Below are 17,908 nucleotides of genomic sequence, written 5' to 3'. Positions count from 1 at the left end.
AATGTTTAACCCAATTGGGAATGTAGATATTGAAAGATGGGGAGGGAAGGTGGGGTAGCAGCTTCTCTCTAATCCCAGAATCAGATGCTCAGGCTGGTGTAAATTCTGACCCACGTCCTGGCCTGGCTGTCTGGTTCCTGGTTCTCCGTTGAGTCTAATGTGGACTGAGAGTTGACAGCTTTGGCAGAGAGGACTGATAGAGACAGATGAAGCCCTCCGCCAGTAATATTAGAGGAGATGGGATATACTTCCTGCCTGTTCATGTTAGATGGTAACTGTGAGGTGATTGGTGACAGTGAGACCCTCTGCTGATAGTGATGATGTCATTGGACATGGAGAAGTATTACTTCTAGTGTCTCTTGGCATCCTGCTACATGCTCTCTATCAAGGATACAGATAGAGTAATACGCATATTTCTACAGATGTAGGATCTTAGTTTGTTACAGCAGGAAAATAATCCTGCAGCGCCAGGAAATGGGAATTATTATGTGGATTATAATTCATGGACTTTTTTGTAGGGGTTGCTACATTTTTTGTAAGGAAAAATCAAGTCTGAAGATCCTACATCTGTATGTCTGGATATATTTGAGGGAAAATCAAGAAGGTTCAGATGGTTAGCTGATGAAGTTAGTAACAATTGGTATTTTCTTCTGTGTGTTTTCCAGGTGGGCTTCCACAGTCTTCTCAGTGGACAGGGGTGCAGAGACTGTAACTGTAGCCAATCAGGATCTGTGTCCACAGCATGTGAGGAGGAGGGGCGGTGCCAATGCATCCCAGGGGTGGCGGGGGACAAATGTGACCGCTGTTACCATGGTTACTTCAACTACCAGGACAGCGGGTGTACACGTAAGGCCACAGACTTTACCCAAACTTTAACAGACATATTCATTTGAGTTTCACTCTGACCTGATCTTCATTTTCTCTCTCTCTCTCTCTCTCTCTCTCTCTCTCTCTCTCTCTCTCTCTGTTATTTTTCTCTCTTCTCCTCCATCAGAGTGTGAGTGTGCCCACACCCACGGAAACTGTAACGCGACGACAGGCAAGTGTATCTGTCCTCCCCACACCATAGGAGAGAAGTGTGAGTTGTGTGAGGAAGGTCACTGGGGTCACGACACTGTGGCAGGTTGTAAGGTAAAACACACCTCTATGAACACAACTTTATAAGCTTTATAAGCCTTTAAAATGCCTACATATGCCTATGTATGTTCTTTTAAGGCCGACATAGATGCTTCATAAGTTATTAATGAGCACATTCATATCATAATAGGTGTTCATAAAAGCTCATCTTTGCCCCCCTTAGTCATGTGATTGCAGTGAGGCGGGCAGTTCTGCCACCCAGTGTGACCTCACCAATGGGCAGTGCCTGTGCCGCCCGGATTTCGCCAGTGAGAAATGTGACCAGTGCACCATGGGCTACAGGGGCTACCCAGAATGCACGGCGTGCAACTGCAACATCAACGGCACCAGAGAGGAGTTCTGTGATAAGGAACTGGGCCTGTGCAGCTGTGAGGCCCCAGGGAACTGTGTGTGCAAGGTACTGCAACCACTGGTAAAACTGGTTGAACAAACAAGCAGTAAACCCACATGGTGGATTATCATATCCGTTATGGCCTACGAAAGTGTTTCGTTTTATTGTGTCCGTTCGAAGTATGCTTTAATTTATTGGTCTGTGGTTGCCAGGACAATGTGGGCGGAAGAGGCTGTGATGAGTGTAAGAAGGGATCCTTCGGCCTATCTGGTTCTAACCCGGCCGGCTGCAGCCCCTGTTTCTGTTTCGGAGTCTCCTCAGACTGCGAGGAGCTCGGTGGGATGGTCCGTGTACCGGTGAGTAAAGTCTATCAAAACTCAACTTGGAGTCTGTTCAGTGAGGTAAACGTTACAGAGGGTTCAGATAGAAATGTATAATGTAGAACAGATATTATGGTCTGTCGGATAGAATAGTGAATCTTGTCAGCTCTATTCATTCTATTTCTATATGCTACGTTCTGAACATTTCTGGTCCCTGAATACAGCCCAGGATTCCTGTTTTAGTCCCGCCCATCTGCTCCCTCTACAGATGGGTGGCTATGCTAACAGGATAGAGAAACCGTCCGTCATTGTCTGAAGGGGTTGAGCAGCCTTCACTCCTCCACCTCTATATGAAATTACGGCACATTTTTCAAACAAAATACTTGTTCTTTCTTTTCTCGATTTGGGATGGTAATACCTTTGTTTGGTAATGCTCTTATATTCTTCAAATAACAAGCATTAATATAACAACTTGGCTTCTAGTTGGCTGGATTATGTCAAAATCGTCTTCTCTGGTTTGTTCATAACCTTGTAGCCAATTAACCAACGGCATAAATCAAATCTAAAGATTCATGCTTGGAGCCTGGTGTTTTTCCTGATAATGTGTCATGACCAGGAAGTTATCATCTACAAGTTATTTGGAAGTTCTAAGCTATTTGCTCAGGTCATCCAGACGATGTCTTGGTCCCTGCTCACAGTAACTAGTCAGCTGTAATCTATCTCTACTCTTCTCATCTGTGTCTAGATGAAGAAAAGTGTCTGTATCCTCATTATTCTTGAGTGAACTGAATGCTCCTAATTAGCTTCATTTTAATTGGGCACAATAAAGAGGAAATGAAATGCCCAGACAGATGCCTAAACAGGATGCCCATCTGTTGTGGACCGGCTGCTTAGTGATGCCACGTACGGTGCCTGCTGCTCGCAGCCTGGTGTGCCCGCTGGGTGCCCGACTCAAGGACGCACGTGCCCTGTGTACCATTTAGCGTGGGCACACGGAGGTTCCCCCCCCCCCCCCGGGCCACCCAGGCAGAGGAATCTGAAAGGACCCCAGATGTAGCTAGCCGGGGCTATTTATTTCCTGGTACTAATTAGTGATAAGAGATGGCACAGCTGAGCTGGCGGCAGACCTGCTTGTGAGGGTGTGAGGAGAAAGAGTGGTTCTTCACTGATTGGGAAAAGTTTGCAATAAACTGAATGACACGATAGTGAGATCTCTTGATATGAAGAACTGTAGGAGAAGCAAATGTGTGTGTGTGTGTGTGTGTGTGTGTGTGTGTGTGTGGGCATGTCTATGCACATGCTCATGCATTTGTGTATATTTACCGGTCCATACAGATCACACTGGGGTCTGACCCAGAGCTGCTGCATGTGGTCAGTCAGAGTGACCCCCAGGGCAGTGTGGAAGGGGTCTACTACCAGGCCTCAGACATGCTGCTGGACACCAGGGAGACAGAAAACATCACACTGCCTGGACCCTACTACTGGAGGCTTCCAAAACACTACCAGGGAAATAAGGTGTGTATCTCAGACCTCTGTTGCCTGTGTCTGTGCGAGAGCGATGCTGAATCATAAACATACACGTCTTATTCTCTGGTTAGTTGTTGTCGTATGGAGGGAAGCTGTCCTACATGGTGGCGTTCTATGCTCTGGACGGGGCCGGCCTGGCCAACTACGAGCCTCAGGTCCTGATGAGGGGGGGTCATCTGGGAAAGAAGGTCATCTACATCGATATGCCTGCCCCTGACAACAGGGTCAAAACCCGTCAGGACATCCCGCTGACCGAGGTAAGGAGGACACCAGAAACAATACCTAAAGCTGAGGTAAAGCCTATAAATCCTACCAATGAATTAATATAATTAAATTCACTTTGATTTCTCTTGATCAGCACAAGTGGAAGTATTTCAACTCTGTGTCAGAGAAAGCTGTGAGTCACTCTGACTTCTTGGCGGTCCTGAGCAACATCGAGTACATCACCATCAAGGCCTCGTATGGTACAGGGTTGCAGCAGAGCAGGTTAGCACACACGCGCACGCACACGCACACACACGTGCGCGTGCACACACGCACGCACACACACATGCGCACGCACACACACATGCGCACGCACACACGCGCACACACACACACACGCGCACGCGTGGATACACTTATTTTTGTCTCTACGCTATAAAGTGACTATGATATCAATATTGTATTTGTCTTTCACTAGAATCTCCAATATCACCATGGATACGGCCCTAGAGGCGGAGGAGGGGTCAGAGGGTTTGGAGGTGGCATGTCTGATAGAGACCTGTGAGTGTCCAGCTGGCTACGCTGGACTGTCCTGCCAGGTCAGACAGATTTTCACCCCATTTATTATTTACTACTACTTACTACTGTGTTTTGAGTCTATTATTTCACTTCGTCTCTGTCGTCGGTGTGTGTGTGTGGTGTGTGTAGGAGTGTGCCCCCGGCTACTACCGCCAACCAGTGACTGATCTGAACCTGCGGGGGAGGAGACCCCTGATCCAGCCCTGTGTGCCCTGCCAGTGTAACAACCACAGCCAAGCCTGTGACCTGGACACGGGAGAATGCCTGGGCTGCCAGCACAACACAGCAGGCGAGCACTGTAACGTGTGTGGCTCTGGGTACTATGGGAACGTGAAAGGCTCCGTCGGTGACTGCTCTCTGTGTGCCTGCCCCCTCAAAGAGAACAGGTACCTGTTTCACTCTCCTCATGTCGGCCGCATGTTCTGATAAGTGACGTGTTGAATTTTTAGTTGAAGCGATAATATCTCATTCCACATATATAGAATGTCTTTTGAAGAGATAGTCCAACTATTGATTTCACACTAGCTCATATTCAATCTCATAAGATTTTTTAAATTTTCTTAGAATGCTGAAGCTGTTTGGCAATATTCTAGTTGAAGAGGGATTTAGTGAATGGGTATCCTCTGGTAATAGAGTCATTTTCCCAGCAGGGGGCAGTGAGGAGATATAGTTGTGTGTATAGCACTGTTTGACAGTGTATGTGTGTGTGTTGTGGTTTAGCTTCAGTCCTACCTGTGCAATGGAGGGAGTGATGGGAGACTTCCGCTGTAACGCCTGCAAGCCTGGTTATGAGGGACGCTACTGTGAGAGGTAAGAGAGAGTACTACACAGCTACTGTGGAGGTTAGAGAGAGTACTACACAGCTACTGTGAGAGGTAAGAGAGAGTACTACACAGCTACTGTGGAGGTTAGAGAGAGTACTACACAGCTACTGTGAGAGGTAAGAGAGAGTACTACACAGCTACTGTGGAGGTTAGAGAGAGTACTACACAGCTACTGTGGAGGTAAGAGAGAGTACTACACAGCTACTGTGGAGGTAAGAGAGAGTACTATTCAGCTACTGTGGAGGTAAGAGAGAGTACTACACAGCTACTGTGGAGGTAAGAGAGAGTACTATTCAGCTACTGTGGAGGTAAGAGAGAGTACTACACAGCTACTGTGGAGGTAAGAGAGAGTACTATTCAGCTACTGTGGAGGTAAGAGAGAGTACTACACAGCTACTGTGGAGGTAAGAGAGAGTACTACACAGCTACTGTGGAGGTTAGAGAGAGTACTACACAGCTACTGTGGAGGTAAGTGAGAGTACTACACAGCTACTGTGGAGGTTAGAGAGAGTAGTACACAGCTACTGTGTGACTTGTTGGATCAAAGTCAGTGTCTCTGTCACTAGAAGCCATCGCTACACCTCAGACTGAGACAAACGTTATATTTTCATTTTCTATTACATTATTTCTCCCTCTCACTGTTTCTTTGCCACCCCCCCGCCTATCTCTCCCCCTCCCTTTCTCAGGTGTTCAGTGGGTTACTATGGGAACCCGTCTGGTCCAGGAGGGAAGTGTGAGGCGTGTCAGTGTAGTACTGCAGGTTCTCTCCATCTAGTGTGTGACTCTCTGAAGGGCCAGTGTGAATGTAAGGCCGGGGTCAGGGGACATTTGTGTGACCAGTGCGAGGCGAGACACGTCCTGGACGGGGACCAGTGTGTCTGTGAGTACCAACCCTAACCCACCCACACACACACACACACACACACACACACACACACACACACACACACACATTTTAAATACTTTATTTGAATCCACTAATCAAATTTACAAAAAAAGGATGCCTTTATGCATGGTACTGAAGGGTACAGAAAGCACATCCTTCTCCAAACAGCTAGGCGACCCATTACAGCTGAAACAGAGCAGAGCTTAGCCAATTGCTTTGCCCTAGTTTTTATCAGGCCCGCAATCTGGAGGCCACACACTGCAAGCCTGTGTACGTGCCCGAGACCACCAACAACAACAATATCTGGTGTATTTGACACACAGGAAAACACATCATCATCAACATCAAACCAGCTTCCTCTTACACAAGAATGTTTTTGCATGTGTGCTGTTGGTGAGACCACTTGTCTCACCTCTCTGGCTATCAGGTCGACAAGGCGGTCATGTCTAGCAATGTACACATCCTTGTATGAACAGCAGCCATTCACAACATGGGCAATGGACTCCATTACATTTGACTTATGTAGAACACACAATGGGGTCATGGTTTGCAGCGTACCAGAGTGCTAGATATTTTGTTGGTAGAACTTGCAGCCTCGCCTTAACAGTAAAGATGAGAATGTCCTCGCCAACGGAAGCATTCTGGTACATGGAATGGGAGACAGAGTGGTCAGCACAGTCCAGTGTTGCAGTAGCTGCATCCGTCTGAAACCAAGGAGTGTTGTCCTGGATGTAGGATGAGATCTGTCCTGGATGTAGGATGAGATGTACCATCGTGGGTGACAGAAGCCTCCACAACAACACCGCAATCTGCCACAACTGCATCAGAGGCAGTCACTGGCTCAGTTTCCATATCAGTCCGTGTCCACCTGAGCCAGGCTGACCAGACGCCAAAGCCCGCAGCACGAGTGTCCAGTTTTTCATTGGCGTTCCTACTGAAGCCCAGGAAGTTGTCCTCAGTGTCCCTGGTCAGTGGAACCTTCCGCCTCCTTAGGTCCAGAAGGAGGGAAGCTCTGGCTAACTCCTTAACTGTAACATTGTCACTGTTGAGCATGTTCAACAGGTGAGTCAGTCTGGTAGCAGTGTAAATCCACTCAATATTCAGGACACATAAACCCTCCTCTCTTTGGCTCAGGAAGACAACGTCACATGTGGCGTGTGTGTTGAAGCATAGCCACTTTCCCACCACTTGAACAGTTCTGTTATTCATTTTCCACAGAACCTTCTGTGGGAGAGGCACATTTGCAAGCAGATGTTGAATCTTTACCAGGGCCACCTGTCTCACAGCTTCTAGCTTCATGACCACAGGCAGAGGGGAAATGTCAATCATATCAAGACTGGTTGAATACACACGGACGAGCTCCTCCACTTGTTCCCCCCACTCGCCAGCAACGTTAAACTCATGTCCAAAACAACAATATGTTTCGTGACGAGAGTCGACTCTGATTGGTTTATTCATTAGTGCAAATGTTGGGGGCTTATTAGTTTTAGACTTGTACCAGCGGTTACCTCTGTTGTGTCTTTCATATAACACACACACACGCGCACACACACACACACACAACTGCAATAATGTCCTAATTGAAATCTGATATCCTGAACTCCTTCCTCTCCCTCCCTGCCTACTCCCACTCCCCTCAGCATGTGATGATGAGTGTACGGGGGTCCTCCTGTATGACCTGGATGCATTAGAGCGCTCCTTCCTGTCTGTCAACCTGACCGGGGTCATCCTGTCCCCCTACAGCACACTGGTCAGCCTGAAGAACGACACGCAAGAGGTCAAGGTAAAAGAGGGGTCATATTATACCTCTCTGTCTAGGAGGTCAGGAAGTCATCTTTTGAATCCCCTGTCTTAAGTTCAGAAGTACTCAGTACACATTCAATGTGAGAAAGACTGTTGTAACACACTTGTCCTCATTTCTCTCCTAGAATCTGATGTCTTGGGAAAGGAGCCCAGCATATCACCTGAACAGGGCGGAGGAGGACTTGACAAATCTCACCCAGGACATTGACGGACTGCTATGGAAGGCTACAGGGCTGTCTGCTGATGGAGAGGAAGTGGCTCAGTCCACAGAGAACAGCGTTACCCAGGGGGCCAAGTTTCTGGAGTACATCACCACCATTCACACTGCCATACAAGGTATAGCAAATAGCAACAGCACAACATGCATTGCTATGTTTTTATATTCCATCTTTGGTTTTCATAGGAAATGTGTAACTTCAAAGTATGCCCATTTAGTGAATAATTTAATGCTTTGTGATATTGAACAATATTTGTGAAATCTCCTGGTTGAGTAAAAGTGAAATATTTTTGTTCATAAGTCAAATGGTTAACATCAAAGCCCCTCCCTCTCTGTGATTGGCTCAGTCCTGGCGGAGGAAGCTGCCGGTCTGAACAGGACAGAGAACGTGGAGAAGGACGAGGCTAACAGCACGCGTCTATGGGAGCAGGTGGCGGCCATGTTGGAAACCATCAAATTAGTCAACCTATCCCAGGCCAACGCCAGTGTCTCTACAGAACTCAGGTCAGTTAATGTTAGTAATACTGTTTCTAGTCATACTGGGGCGATTGACTATAGGCCTTGTAGTGTCTTTGGCATCATTAAAACTGAAGACTTATTTATCAAATAACTCTCTGTAATTATTATTACGCGATTAAACTGATTAATCATGTAACTGTAATTAACTAGGAAGTCGGGGCACCAAGGAAAATATTCAGATTACAAAGTTATAATTTTCCTAATATAACTTTCAGATATTTTAATATCTGATCAATTAGTCTTCGAATTAATGAATTATTATTTACCTCACGTTAGTCTCATTCCAAACGTCGTAAATTGTTGGTTATCTGCACGAACCCAGTCTTCACTATGAGTCATCCATACATCAATTGTCTTAAATCCTTTATTTACTAACTAAGTAATTCAAAGAAATGCATAACAAACAGTAGATATGGTTACAAGGAAAGGATAGGGGAATGTGCCCTAGTGGGCTAAACTGGCATCGCGGCTTGGTGGACAAAAGGGAAGAGGGGGTCGACTGAGAGGAGACACTTCAAGGTTGAAAATTATAACAATTGAAATGCTAATCCGTTGCACATGAACGCTCACTCATTCGGGAATAATTGCAGTCAATATATATATTTACGCTCAGTGTGTCGTCGGGATCTCTGTTGAAAAGTTTGTTTCTGTTGGAGAGTTTGTCCTCCCTCTCTCTCTCTCTCTCTCTCTCTCTCTCTCTCTCTGCCGTGGTTAGAATGGATAGTTCAGAGTAACATTCATTCGTGTTGTTGTAGAATAGATGTTTCGGCGGTTGTCGATCTTCGCGTTCAATGATACCGAATTCCTAGCTGCAGACTAGTAATTAATATCAAAGACTTGTTCTTATTCTGTCGATATCAATAGTCTTAGAGTTTCAACAACCATTACAACCTTAGCTTATACTCATGTTTTATGGTCTGGTCTCAAACCGTAGCCCTCTCGTGGAAATCGAGGTAGGCTAGTCTGAAGTGGGAAAACCCAAGTGGGGGTTTTATTCGGAACATAGAAAAGGACTGTCCCATTACGCCGGGTCCTGCCTGTGCTCAGGGGGCGGTCCTCTGATTTAGTTAAACTCCAAAGGGAATTGGAGTTTCCTTCATTAAACAGTCTAAAATCATATTACAAAATTTCACAAATAGTTTCATCTTTACTCATTCATTTTATACAACCATTAGATGTAAGCCTCATAACGGAGACTTGTATAAACATGGTTATGGTAATGTGGCTGTATTGTCTCTCATGAGTTTCACAAAATTGTATCAAACGGACCAGTTCGTAGCTGGATTCTTCACCGACCTTTTATACCTTCTCCAGAACATGAATATTGTTCGGTTCTCCAGTTCCGTGAGGTGGAAGAAATTCCTTTGTTCTCTCTATGAAACTCACTCTCTCTATACTCTGGCCATGAGGAGAGGATTCTCCTCTAGGAATTTACGACCTCTCTGACCACAGCAGCCTGGGTGTATGAGAGAGAGAGGGAGAGGGGGATGGTGCTCGCTGTACCCAAAGAGGGCAACGTCATGACAGCCTACTGTGTAACACTGTTATGAGCTGTAATGATGTTTAGTAAAGCTGTATTAAAGTATAGTTACTACACTATAGTACATTAATACTATTGTGTATTAATGTACTCACCGCGGACTGGAAGAAACCTTTTCCTTTAACAAGTCCGACGAGAAGTATATACTGCTTTCACTGGAACAGGCTCAGATCTCTGTAATTTACTTGAAGAAAAGACTCAGGAAAAGGGGCTGCAGATCGGGTTGCCTTCTGAGAATACGTAGGCGAGTGAGTACTCCCAGTGCCATCCATTCTTCTTGCTAACGTGCAATCAATGGAAAATTTAATTGATGACCTACGATTAAGATTATCCTACCAACAGGACATTAAAAACTGTAATATCTTATGTTTCACCGAGACGTGGCTGAACGACGATACGGATAATATAGAGCTGGCGGGATTTTCCATGTACCGGCAGAACAGAGAAGCTACGTCTGGTAAAACGAGGGGTGGAGGTGTGTGTCTTGTTGTCAATAACAGCTGGTGCCAATGTCTAATATTAAAGAAGTCTCGAGGTAATGCTCGCCTGAGGTAGAGTACCTTATGTTAAGCTGGAGACCACACAATCTACCAAGAGAGTTCTCATCTATATTATTCGTAGCTGTCTATTTACCACCAGAGAACGAAGCTGGCACTAAGACCGCTCTCAACCAACTCTGTAAGGCCATAATCAAAGAAGAAAATGCTCACCCAGAAGCGGCGCTCCTAGTGACCGGGGACTTTAATGCAGGCAAACTTAAATCAGTTTTACCACATTTTTACCAGCATGTCACATGTGCAACCAGAGGGAAAAAAAATCCTAAACCACCTTTACTCCACACACAGAGATGCATACAGAGCTCTCCCCTATGCCATCAGACGAACCATCAAACAAGCAAAGCGTCAATACAGGATTAAGATTGAATCCTACTACACCGGCTCTGATGCTTGTCGGATGTGGCAGGGCTTGAAAACTATTACAGACTACAAAGGGAAACCTAGACTCGAGCTGCCCAGTGACGCGAGCCTACCAGACGAGCTAAATGCCTTTTTTGCTCGCTTCGAGGCAAGCAACACTGAAGCATGCATGAGAGCACCAGCTGTTCTGGATGACTGTGTGATAACGTTCTCCGTAGCTGATGTGAACAAAACCTTTAATACAGGATTAAGATTGAATCCTACTACACCGGCTCTGATGCTCATCGGATGTGGCAGGGCTTGAAAACTACTACAGACTACAAAGGGAAACCCAGACTCGAGCTGCCCTGTGACGCGAGCCTACCAGACGAGCTAAATGACTTTATTGCTCGCTTCGAGGCAAGCAACACTGAAGCATGCATGAGAGCACCAGCTGTTCCGGATGACTGTGTGATAACGTTCTCCGATGTGAACAAAACCTTAAACAGGTCAACATTCACAAAGCCGCTGGGCCAGACGGATTACCAGGACGTGTACTCAATGCATGCGCTGACCAACTGTCAAGTGTCTTCAATGACATTTTCAACCTCTCCTTTACCGAGTCTGTAATCCCTGTGCCCAAGGAAGCGAAGGTAACCTGCCTAAATGATTACCGCCCCGTAGCACTCACGTCGGTAGCCATGAAGTGCTTTGAAAGGCTGGTCATAGCTCACATCAACAGCATCCTCCCGGACACACTAGACCCACTCCAATTTGCATACCGCCCAAACAAATCCACAGATGTCGCAACCTCAATCACACTCCACACTTCCCTTTCCCACCTGGACAAAAGGAACACCTATGTGAGAATTCTGTTCATTGACTACAGCTCAGCGTTCAACACCATAGAGCCCACGAAGCTCATCTCTTAGCTCAGGACTCTGGGACTAAACACCTGGATCCTAGACATCCTGACGGGCCGCCCCCAGGTGGTAAGAGTAGGCAACAACACGTCTGCCACGCTGATCCTCAACACAGGGGCCCGTCAGGGGTGTATACTTAGTCCCTGCCTGTACTCCCTGTTCACCCACGACTGCGTGGCCAAACACGACTCCAACACCATCATTAAGTTTGCTGACGACACAACAGTGGTAGGCCTGATCACCAACAACGATGAGAATGCCTATAGGGAGGAGGTCAGAGAACTGGCAGTGTGGTGCCAGGACAACAACCTCTCCCTCAATGTGAGCAAGACTAAGGAGCTGATCGTGGACTACAGGAAAAGGCGGGCTGAAACAGGTCCCCATCTACATCGACAGGGCTGTAGTGAAGCGGGTCGAGAGTTTCAAGTTCCTTGGTGTCCACATCACCGACAAACTATCATGGTCCAAACATACCATGACAGGCGTGAAGAGGGCACGACAAAACCTTTTCCCCTCAGGAGACTGAAAAGATTTGGCATAGGTCCCCCAGATCCTCAAAAGGTTCTACAGCTGCACCATCGAGAGCATCCTGACCGGTTACATCACCGCCTGGTATGGCAACTGCTTGGCATCTGACCTTAAGGCACTACAGAGGGTAGTGCGTACGGCCCAGTACATCACCGGGGCCAAGCTTCCTGCCATCCAGGACCTATATAATAGGCAGTGTCAGAGGAAAGCCCATAAAATTGTCAGAGACTCCGGTCACCCAAGTTATAGACTGTTTTCTCTGCTACCGCACGGCAAGCGGTACCGGAGCGCCAAGTCTAGGACCAAAAGGCTCCTCAACAGCTTCTACCCCCAAGCCATAAGACTGCTGAACAGTTAATAAAATCGTCACCGGACTATTTACATTGACCCCCCCCTCTTGAACACTGCTGCTACTTGCTATTTGTTTGTTACCTATGCATAGTCACTTCTCCCCCACCTACATGTACACATTACCTCAACTAGCCTGTATCCCTGCACACTGTCTCGGTACTGGTATATAGCCTCGTTATTGTTGTTCTTATTGTGTTACTTTTCATTATTACTTTTTATTTTAGCCTACTTGGTAAATATTTTCTTCTTCTTGAACTGCGCTGTTGGTTAAGGGCTTGTAAGTAAGCATTTCACGGTAAAGTCTACACTTGTTGTATTCGGTGCATGTGGCAAATAAAGTTTGATTTGATTTTTTGATTTGATTTGGTGAAGCGTGATTCATCACTCCAGAGAACGCGTTTCCACTGCTCCAGAGTCCAATGGCGGCAAGCTTGACACCACTCCAGCTGACGCTTGGCATTGCGCATGGTGATCTTAGGTTTGTGTGCGGCTGCTCAGCCATCAAAACCCATTTCAAAAACTCCCGACTTCACTTTGTCCATGACAGCCAACAGAGGCTCATCATACGACACCCCTTCTTACATGTGTCTCTTAGGGTCAATTTCAATGAGTTTAACTTGTATTTTTGTAATAAAACGTTGCTTCCAGAGCCAGTTTGGAACTTGGTAGAGAACAGACGATTTTTACGCGCTACACACTTCAGCACTCAGCGGTCCCGTTCTGTGAGCTTGTATGGCCTACTACTTTGCGGCTGAGCTGTTGTTGCTCCTTCACAATAATAGCACTTACAGTTGACTGGGGTAGCTCTAGTGTGGAAATTTGACAAACTGACTTGTTGGAAAGCTGGCATCCTATGACGGTGCCATGTTGAAAGTCACTAAGCTATTCAGTACGGGCCATTCTCCTGGCAATGTTTGTCTATGGTGATTGCATGGCTGTGTGCTCAATTTTATACACCTGTCAACAACGGGTGTGGCTGAAATAGCCGAATCCACTCATTTGAAGAGGTGTCCACATACACTGCATGCCCCCCCCCCTTTGTACACTGCTGCTACTTGATGTTTATTATCTATGCATAGTCACTTCACCCCTACCAACAGTACTTGTACAAATTACCTCAACTAACCTGTACTCTCGCACACTGACTCGGTACCGGTACCCCCTGTATGTAGCCTCGTTATTGTGTTGCTTTTTATTATTCTTTTTGGGGTAAATATTTTCTTAACTCTTCTTGAACTGCACTGTTGGTTAAGGGCTTGTAAGTAAGCATTTCACAGTAAGGTCTACACTTGTTGTATTCGGCGCATGTGACAAATAAAGTTTGATTTGATTTTGATTTGATGAATGTATATTTATAAAGTGACTAATCCTGACCTGTACCACAGTGCTACTGAGGCTCTCCTCCAGAGGGTACTGAAGGACCTTCTGGAGCCCCAGGGGGCGATAGAGTCCCAGACCCTCAACATCTCTACCACCCTGACTGAACACCTCCAACAGCTAGAGGATGCCCATGCCCTACTGATGACTGCCAGGGAGAACAACAACCACACACACACCCTGCTGGGGAGCATCCACACCAACCTGCCAGAGTACCAGGTGAGTACACTTACTATAATCACTGTACTCACACTTACTATAATCACTGTACTCACACTTACTATAATCACTGTACTCACACTTACTATAATCACTGTACTGAGTACTCATACTCACTATAATCACTCTACCAAACTTACTATAATCACTGTACTCACACTTACTATAATCACTGTACTGAGTACTCACACTCACTATAATCACTCTACCAAACTTACTATAATCACTGTACCACACTTACTATACTGCTCAAAAAAATAAAGGGAACACTTAAACAACACATCCTAGATCTGAATGAAAGAAATAATCTTATTAAATACTTTTTTCTTTACATAGTTGAATGTGCTGACAACAAAATCACACAAAAATAATCAATGGAAATCCAATTTATCAACCCATGGAGGTCTGGATTTGGAGTCATACTCAAAATTAAAGTGGAAAACCACACTACAGGCTGATCTAACTTTGATGTAATGTCCTTAAAACAAGTCAAAATGAGGCTCAGTAATGTGTGTGGCCTCCACGTGCCTGTATGACCTCCCTACAACGCCTGGGCATGCTCCTGATGAGGTGGCGGATGGTCTCCTGAGGGATCTCCTCCCAGACCTGGACTAAAGCATCCGCCAACTCCTGGACAGTCTGTGGTGCAACGTGGCGTTGGTGGATGGAGCGAGACATGATGTCCCAGATGTGCTCAATTGGATTCAGGTCTGGGGAACGGCCGGGCAAGTCTATAGCATCAATGCCTTCCTCTTGCAGGAACTGCTGACACACTCCAGCCACATGAGGTCTAGCATTGTCTTGCATTAGGAGGAACCCAGGGCCAACCGCACCAGCATATGGTCTCACAAGGGGTCTGAGGATCTCATCTCGGTACCTAATGGCAGTCAGGCTACCTCTGGCGAGCACATGGAGGGCTGTGCGGCCCCCCAAAGAAATGCCACCCCACACCATGACTGACCCACCGCCAAACCGGTCATGCTGGAGGATGTTGCAGGCAGCAGAACATTCTCCAGAGCGTCTCCAGACTCTGTCATGTCTGTCACGTGCTCAGTGTGAACCTGCTTTCATCTGTGAAGAGTACAGGGCGCCAGTGGCGAATTTGCCAATCTTGGTGTTCTCTGGCAAATGCCAAACGTCCTGCACGGTGTTGGGCTGTAAGCACAACCCCCACCTGTGGACGTCGGGCCCTCATACCACCCTCATGGAGTCTGTTTCTGGCCGTTTGAGCAGACACATGCACATTTGTGGCCTGCAGGAGGTCATTTTGCAGTGCTCTGGCAGTGCTTCTCCTGCTCCTCCTTGCACAAAGGCGGAGGTAGCGGTCCTGCTGCTGGGTTGTTGCCCTCCTACGGCTACCTCCACGTCTACTGATGTACTGGCCTGTCTCCTGGTAGTGCCTCCATGATCTGGACACTACGCTGACAGACACAGCAAACCTTCTTGCCACAGCTCGCATTGATGTGCCATCCTGGATGAGCTGCACTACCTGAGCCACTTGTGTGGGTTGTAGACTCCGTCTCATGCTACCACTAGAGTGAAAGCACCGCCAGCATTCAAAAGTGACCAAAACATCAGCCAGGAAGCATAGGAACTGAGAAGTGGTCTGTGGTCCCCACCTGCAGAACCACTCCTTTATTGGGGATGTCTTGCTAATTGCCTATAATTTCCACCTGTTGTCTATTCCATTTGCACAATAGCATGTGAAATGTATTGTCAATCAGTGTTGCTTCCTAAGTGGACAGTTTGATTTCACAGAAGTGTGATTGACTTGGAGTTACATTGTGTTGTTTAAGTGTTCCCTTTATTTTTTTGAGCAGTGTATAATCAGTGTATTCAGTACTCAAATATTAATTTGTTCCTTGTGCTGTTGGATTACTAAATGCAAAGTAAATTGTATCAGTATATGTACTTATCTATCTAGTGCAGTTGGGACAGTGGTCGGTTGTGAGTGAATGTATTAATGTCCTCTATGTTGTTAGTGTATGCAGCATGATGGACTGACTGGTTTAAATGTGTCTGATATGAGAATGTGTGTATATGTGTATCCTGGATGGACAAAGTTATATTATATTACATGTATTCTATTATATTCTATTCTACTATAATCTCTGTACTCAGTATTCACACTTACTATACACACTATACTCAAGAACTTTAACATAACATAAATAACATGTAGTTGAGTTTGCCATTGATCTGTGCCAAATGCCAAATCATATCAGGTCACTTTTATTAAAATGTAGGAATATACATGTCAAATGTACTTTGTGAAGGGATTTGATTTGGACTTTTGGTCATCTTCAAAAATCGTAACTGTAGAGGGTCTATACATTTCTCCAGTAGAAGTATTTAGACTGTGTTGTCTCTGTGTGTGTAGGATCTGAAGCAGAATGTGAGCCGGCTGAACCAGACAGCAGAAACCCAACTAGAGGAGACTCAGGACATCCTGGTCGATGCTGTCAATCTAGCAGAGGACATGAGCAACATCACCTCTGTAAGTCACACCATAACGCCACATTACCACCATATCTATATCAAATAAAGGGGATATACTGTATAACTGCAATAAAGTAGCATTCCCTTATTGTGTGAATGTGTTGATTTAATCTTTATTTAAGCAGGAAGTCACTTTACATTTAAAAAAATTGTGCTGTGTTTTAAAAAGACTGTATTGCTTGTAGGATCTGTGTTTGAACTGGTTTCTCTCTGTGTGTGTGTGTGTGTGTGTGTGTGTGTGTGTGTGTGTGTGTGTGTGTGTGTGTGTGTGTGTGTGTGTGTGTGTGTGTGTGACCTGTACAGCAGCTGGAGGGGGCCAAGGACCAGCTGGAGCAGTGGAACCCCATGTTGAGGAAGCATGTGGACACTCTGGTGATGGAGCTGAGGAAGAGAGATGCTCTGGAGCTGGTCTACAAGGCTGAGGACCACGCCCGGGAACTCAGCAAGAAGGCCCAGGGTCTGCAGAGGTGTGTGTGTGCGTGAACTTCAACATATGTATCTTTGTCTATGTTTTTCAAAATGCCTCGTCATCACTAACATTAGGCCATAGAAAAAAATACTAAATAGATATACAGTGATGGAAAAAAGTATTTGATCCCCTGCTGATTTTGTACGTTTTCCCACTGACAAAGAAATGATCAGTCTATAATTTTAATGGTAGGTTTATTTGAAAAGTGAGAGACAGAATAACAACAAAAATATCCAGAAAAACGCATGTCAAAAATGTCATAAAATGATTTGCATTTTAATTAGGGAAATAAGTATTTGACCCCTCTGCAAAACATGACTTAATACTTGGTGGCAAAACCCTTGTTGGCAATCACAGAGGTCAGACGTTTCTTGTAGTGTGCCACCAGGTTTGCACACATCTCAGGAGGGATTTTGTCCCACTCCTCTTTGTAGATCTTCTCCAAGTCATTAAGGTTTCGAGGCTGACGTTTGGCAACTCGAACCTTCAGCTCCCTCCACAGATTTTCTATGGGATTAAGGTCTGGAGACTGGCTAGGCCACTCCAGGACCTTAATGTGCTTCTTCTTGAGCCACTCCTTTGTTGCCTTGGCCGTGTGTTTTGGGTCATTGTCATGCTGGAATACCCATCCATGACCCATTTTCAATGCCCTGGCTTTGATGGTACATGGCCCCGTCCATCGTCCCTATGATGCAGTGAAGTTGTCCTGTCCCCTTAGCAGAAAAACACCCCCAAAGCATAATGTTTCCACCTCCATGT

At 45.9% G+C, this 17,908-nt stretch overlaps 1 protein-coding gene and 1 non-coding gene across 2 annotated transcripts in view; both read left to right on the top strand.

Moving 5' to 3' along the window:
- Positions 1–17,908, top strand: part of lama1 (laminin, alpha 1) — a 63,309-nt gene that overhangs the window by 32,857 nt on the left and 12,544 nt on the right. Inside the window, exons 20-36 of the mRNA XM_014181268.3 lie at positions 666–846; positions 995–1,131; positions 1,301–1,534; positions 1,681–1,824; positions 3,124–3,303; positions 3,387–3,572; positions 3,674–3,801; positions 3,998–4,118; positions 4,228–4,484; positions 4,819–4,908; positions 5,609–5,802; positions 7,449–7,591; positions 7,737–7,947; positions 8,176–8,332; positions 13,971–14,181; positions 16,562–16,678; positions 16,984–17,147. Coding sequence (XP_014036743.1) covers positions 666–846; positions 995–1,131; positions 1,301–1,534; positions 1,681–1,824; positions 3,124–3,303; positions 3,387–3,572; positions 3,674–3,801; positions 3,998–4,118; positions 4,228–4,484; positions 4,819–4,908; positions 5,609–5,802; positions 7,449–7,591; positions 7,737–7,947; positions 8,176–8,332; positions 13,971–14,181; positions 16,562–16,678; positions 16,984–17,147 — 2,855 coding nt within the window. The remainder of the gene's footprint in view (positions 1–665; positions 847–994; positions 1,132–1,300; positions 1,535–1,680; positions 1,825–3,123; positions 3,304–3,386; positions 3,573–3,673; positions 3,802–3,997; positions 4,119–4,227; positions 4,485–4,818; positions 4,909–5,608; positions 5,803–7,448; positions 7,592–7,736; positions 7,948–8,175; positions 8,333–13,970; positions 14,182–16,561; positions 16,679–16,983; positions 17,148–17,908) is intronic.
- On the top strand, positions 2,019–2,161 carry LOC123731565 (small nucleolar RNA SNORA29). Its single transcript, XR_006762775.1, has one exon. It is a non-coding gene; the product is annotated as a small nucleolar RNA SNORA29 (small nucleolar RNA).

Source organism: Salmo salar, chromosome 29, assembly GCF_965601325.2.
Source record: "Salmo salar chromosome 29, fSalSal1, whole genome shotgun sequence".
Classification (NCBI taxonomy): Eukaryota; Metazoa; Chordata; class Actinopteri; order Salmoniformes; family Salmonidae; genus Salmo; species Salmo salar.
Note: the sequence above shows the minus strand (reverse complement) of the source record. Positions and strands in the feature narration are given on the sequence as shown.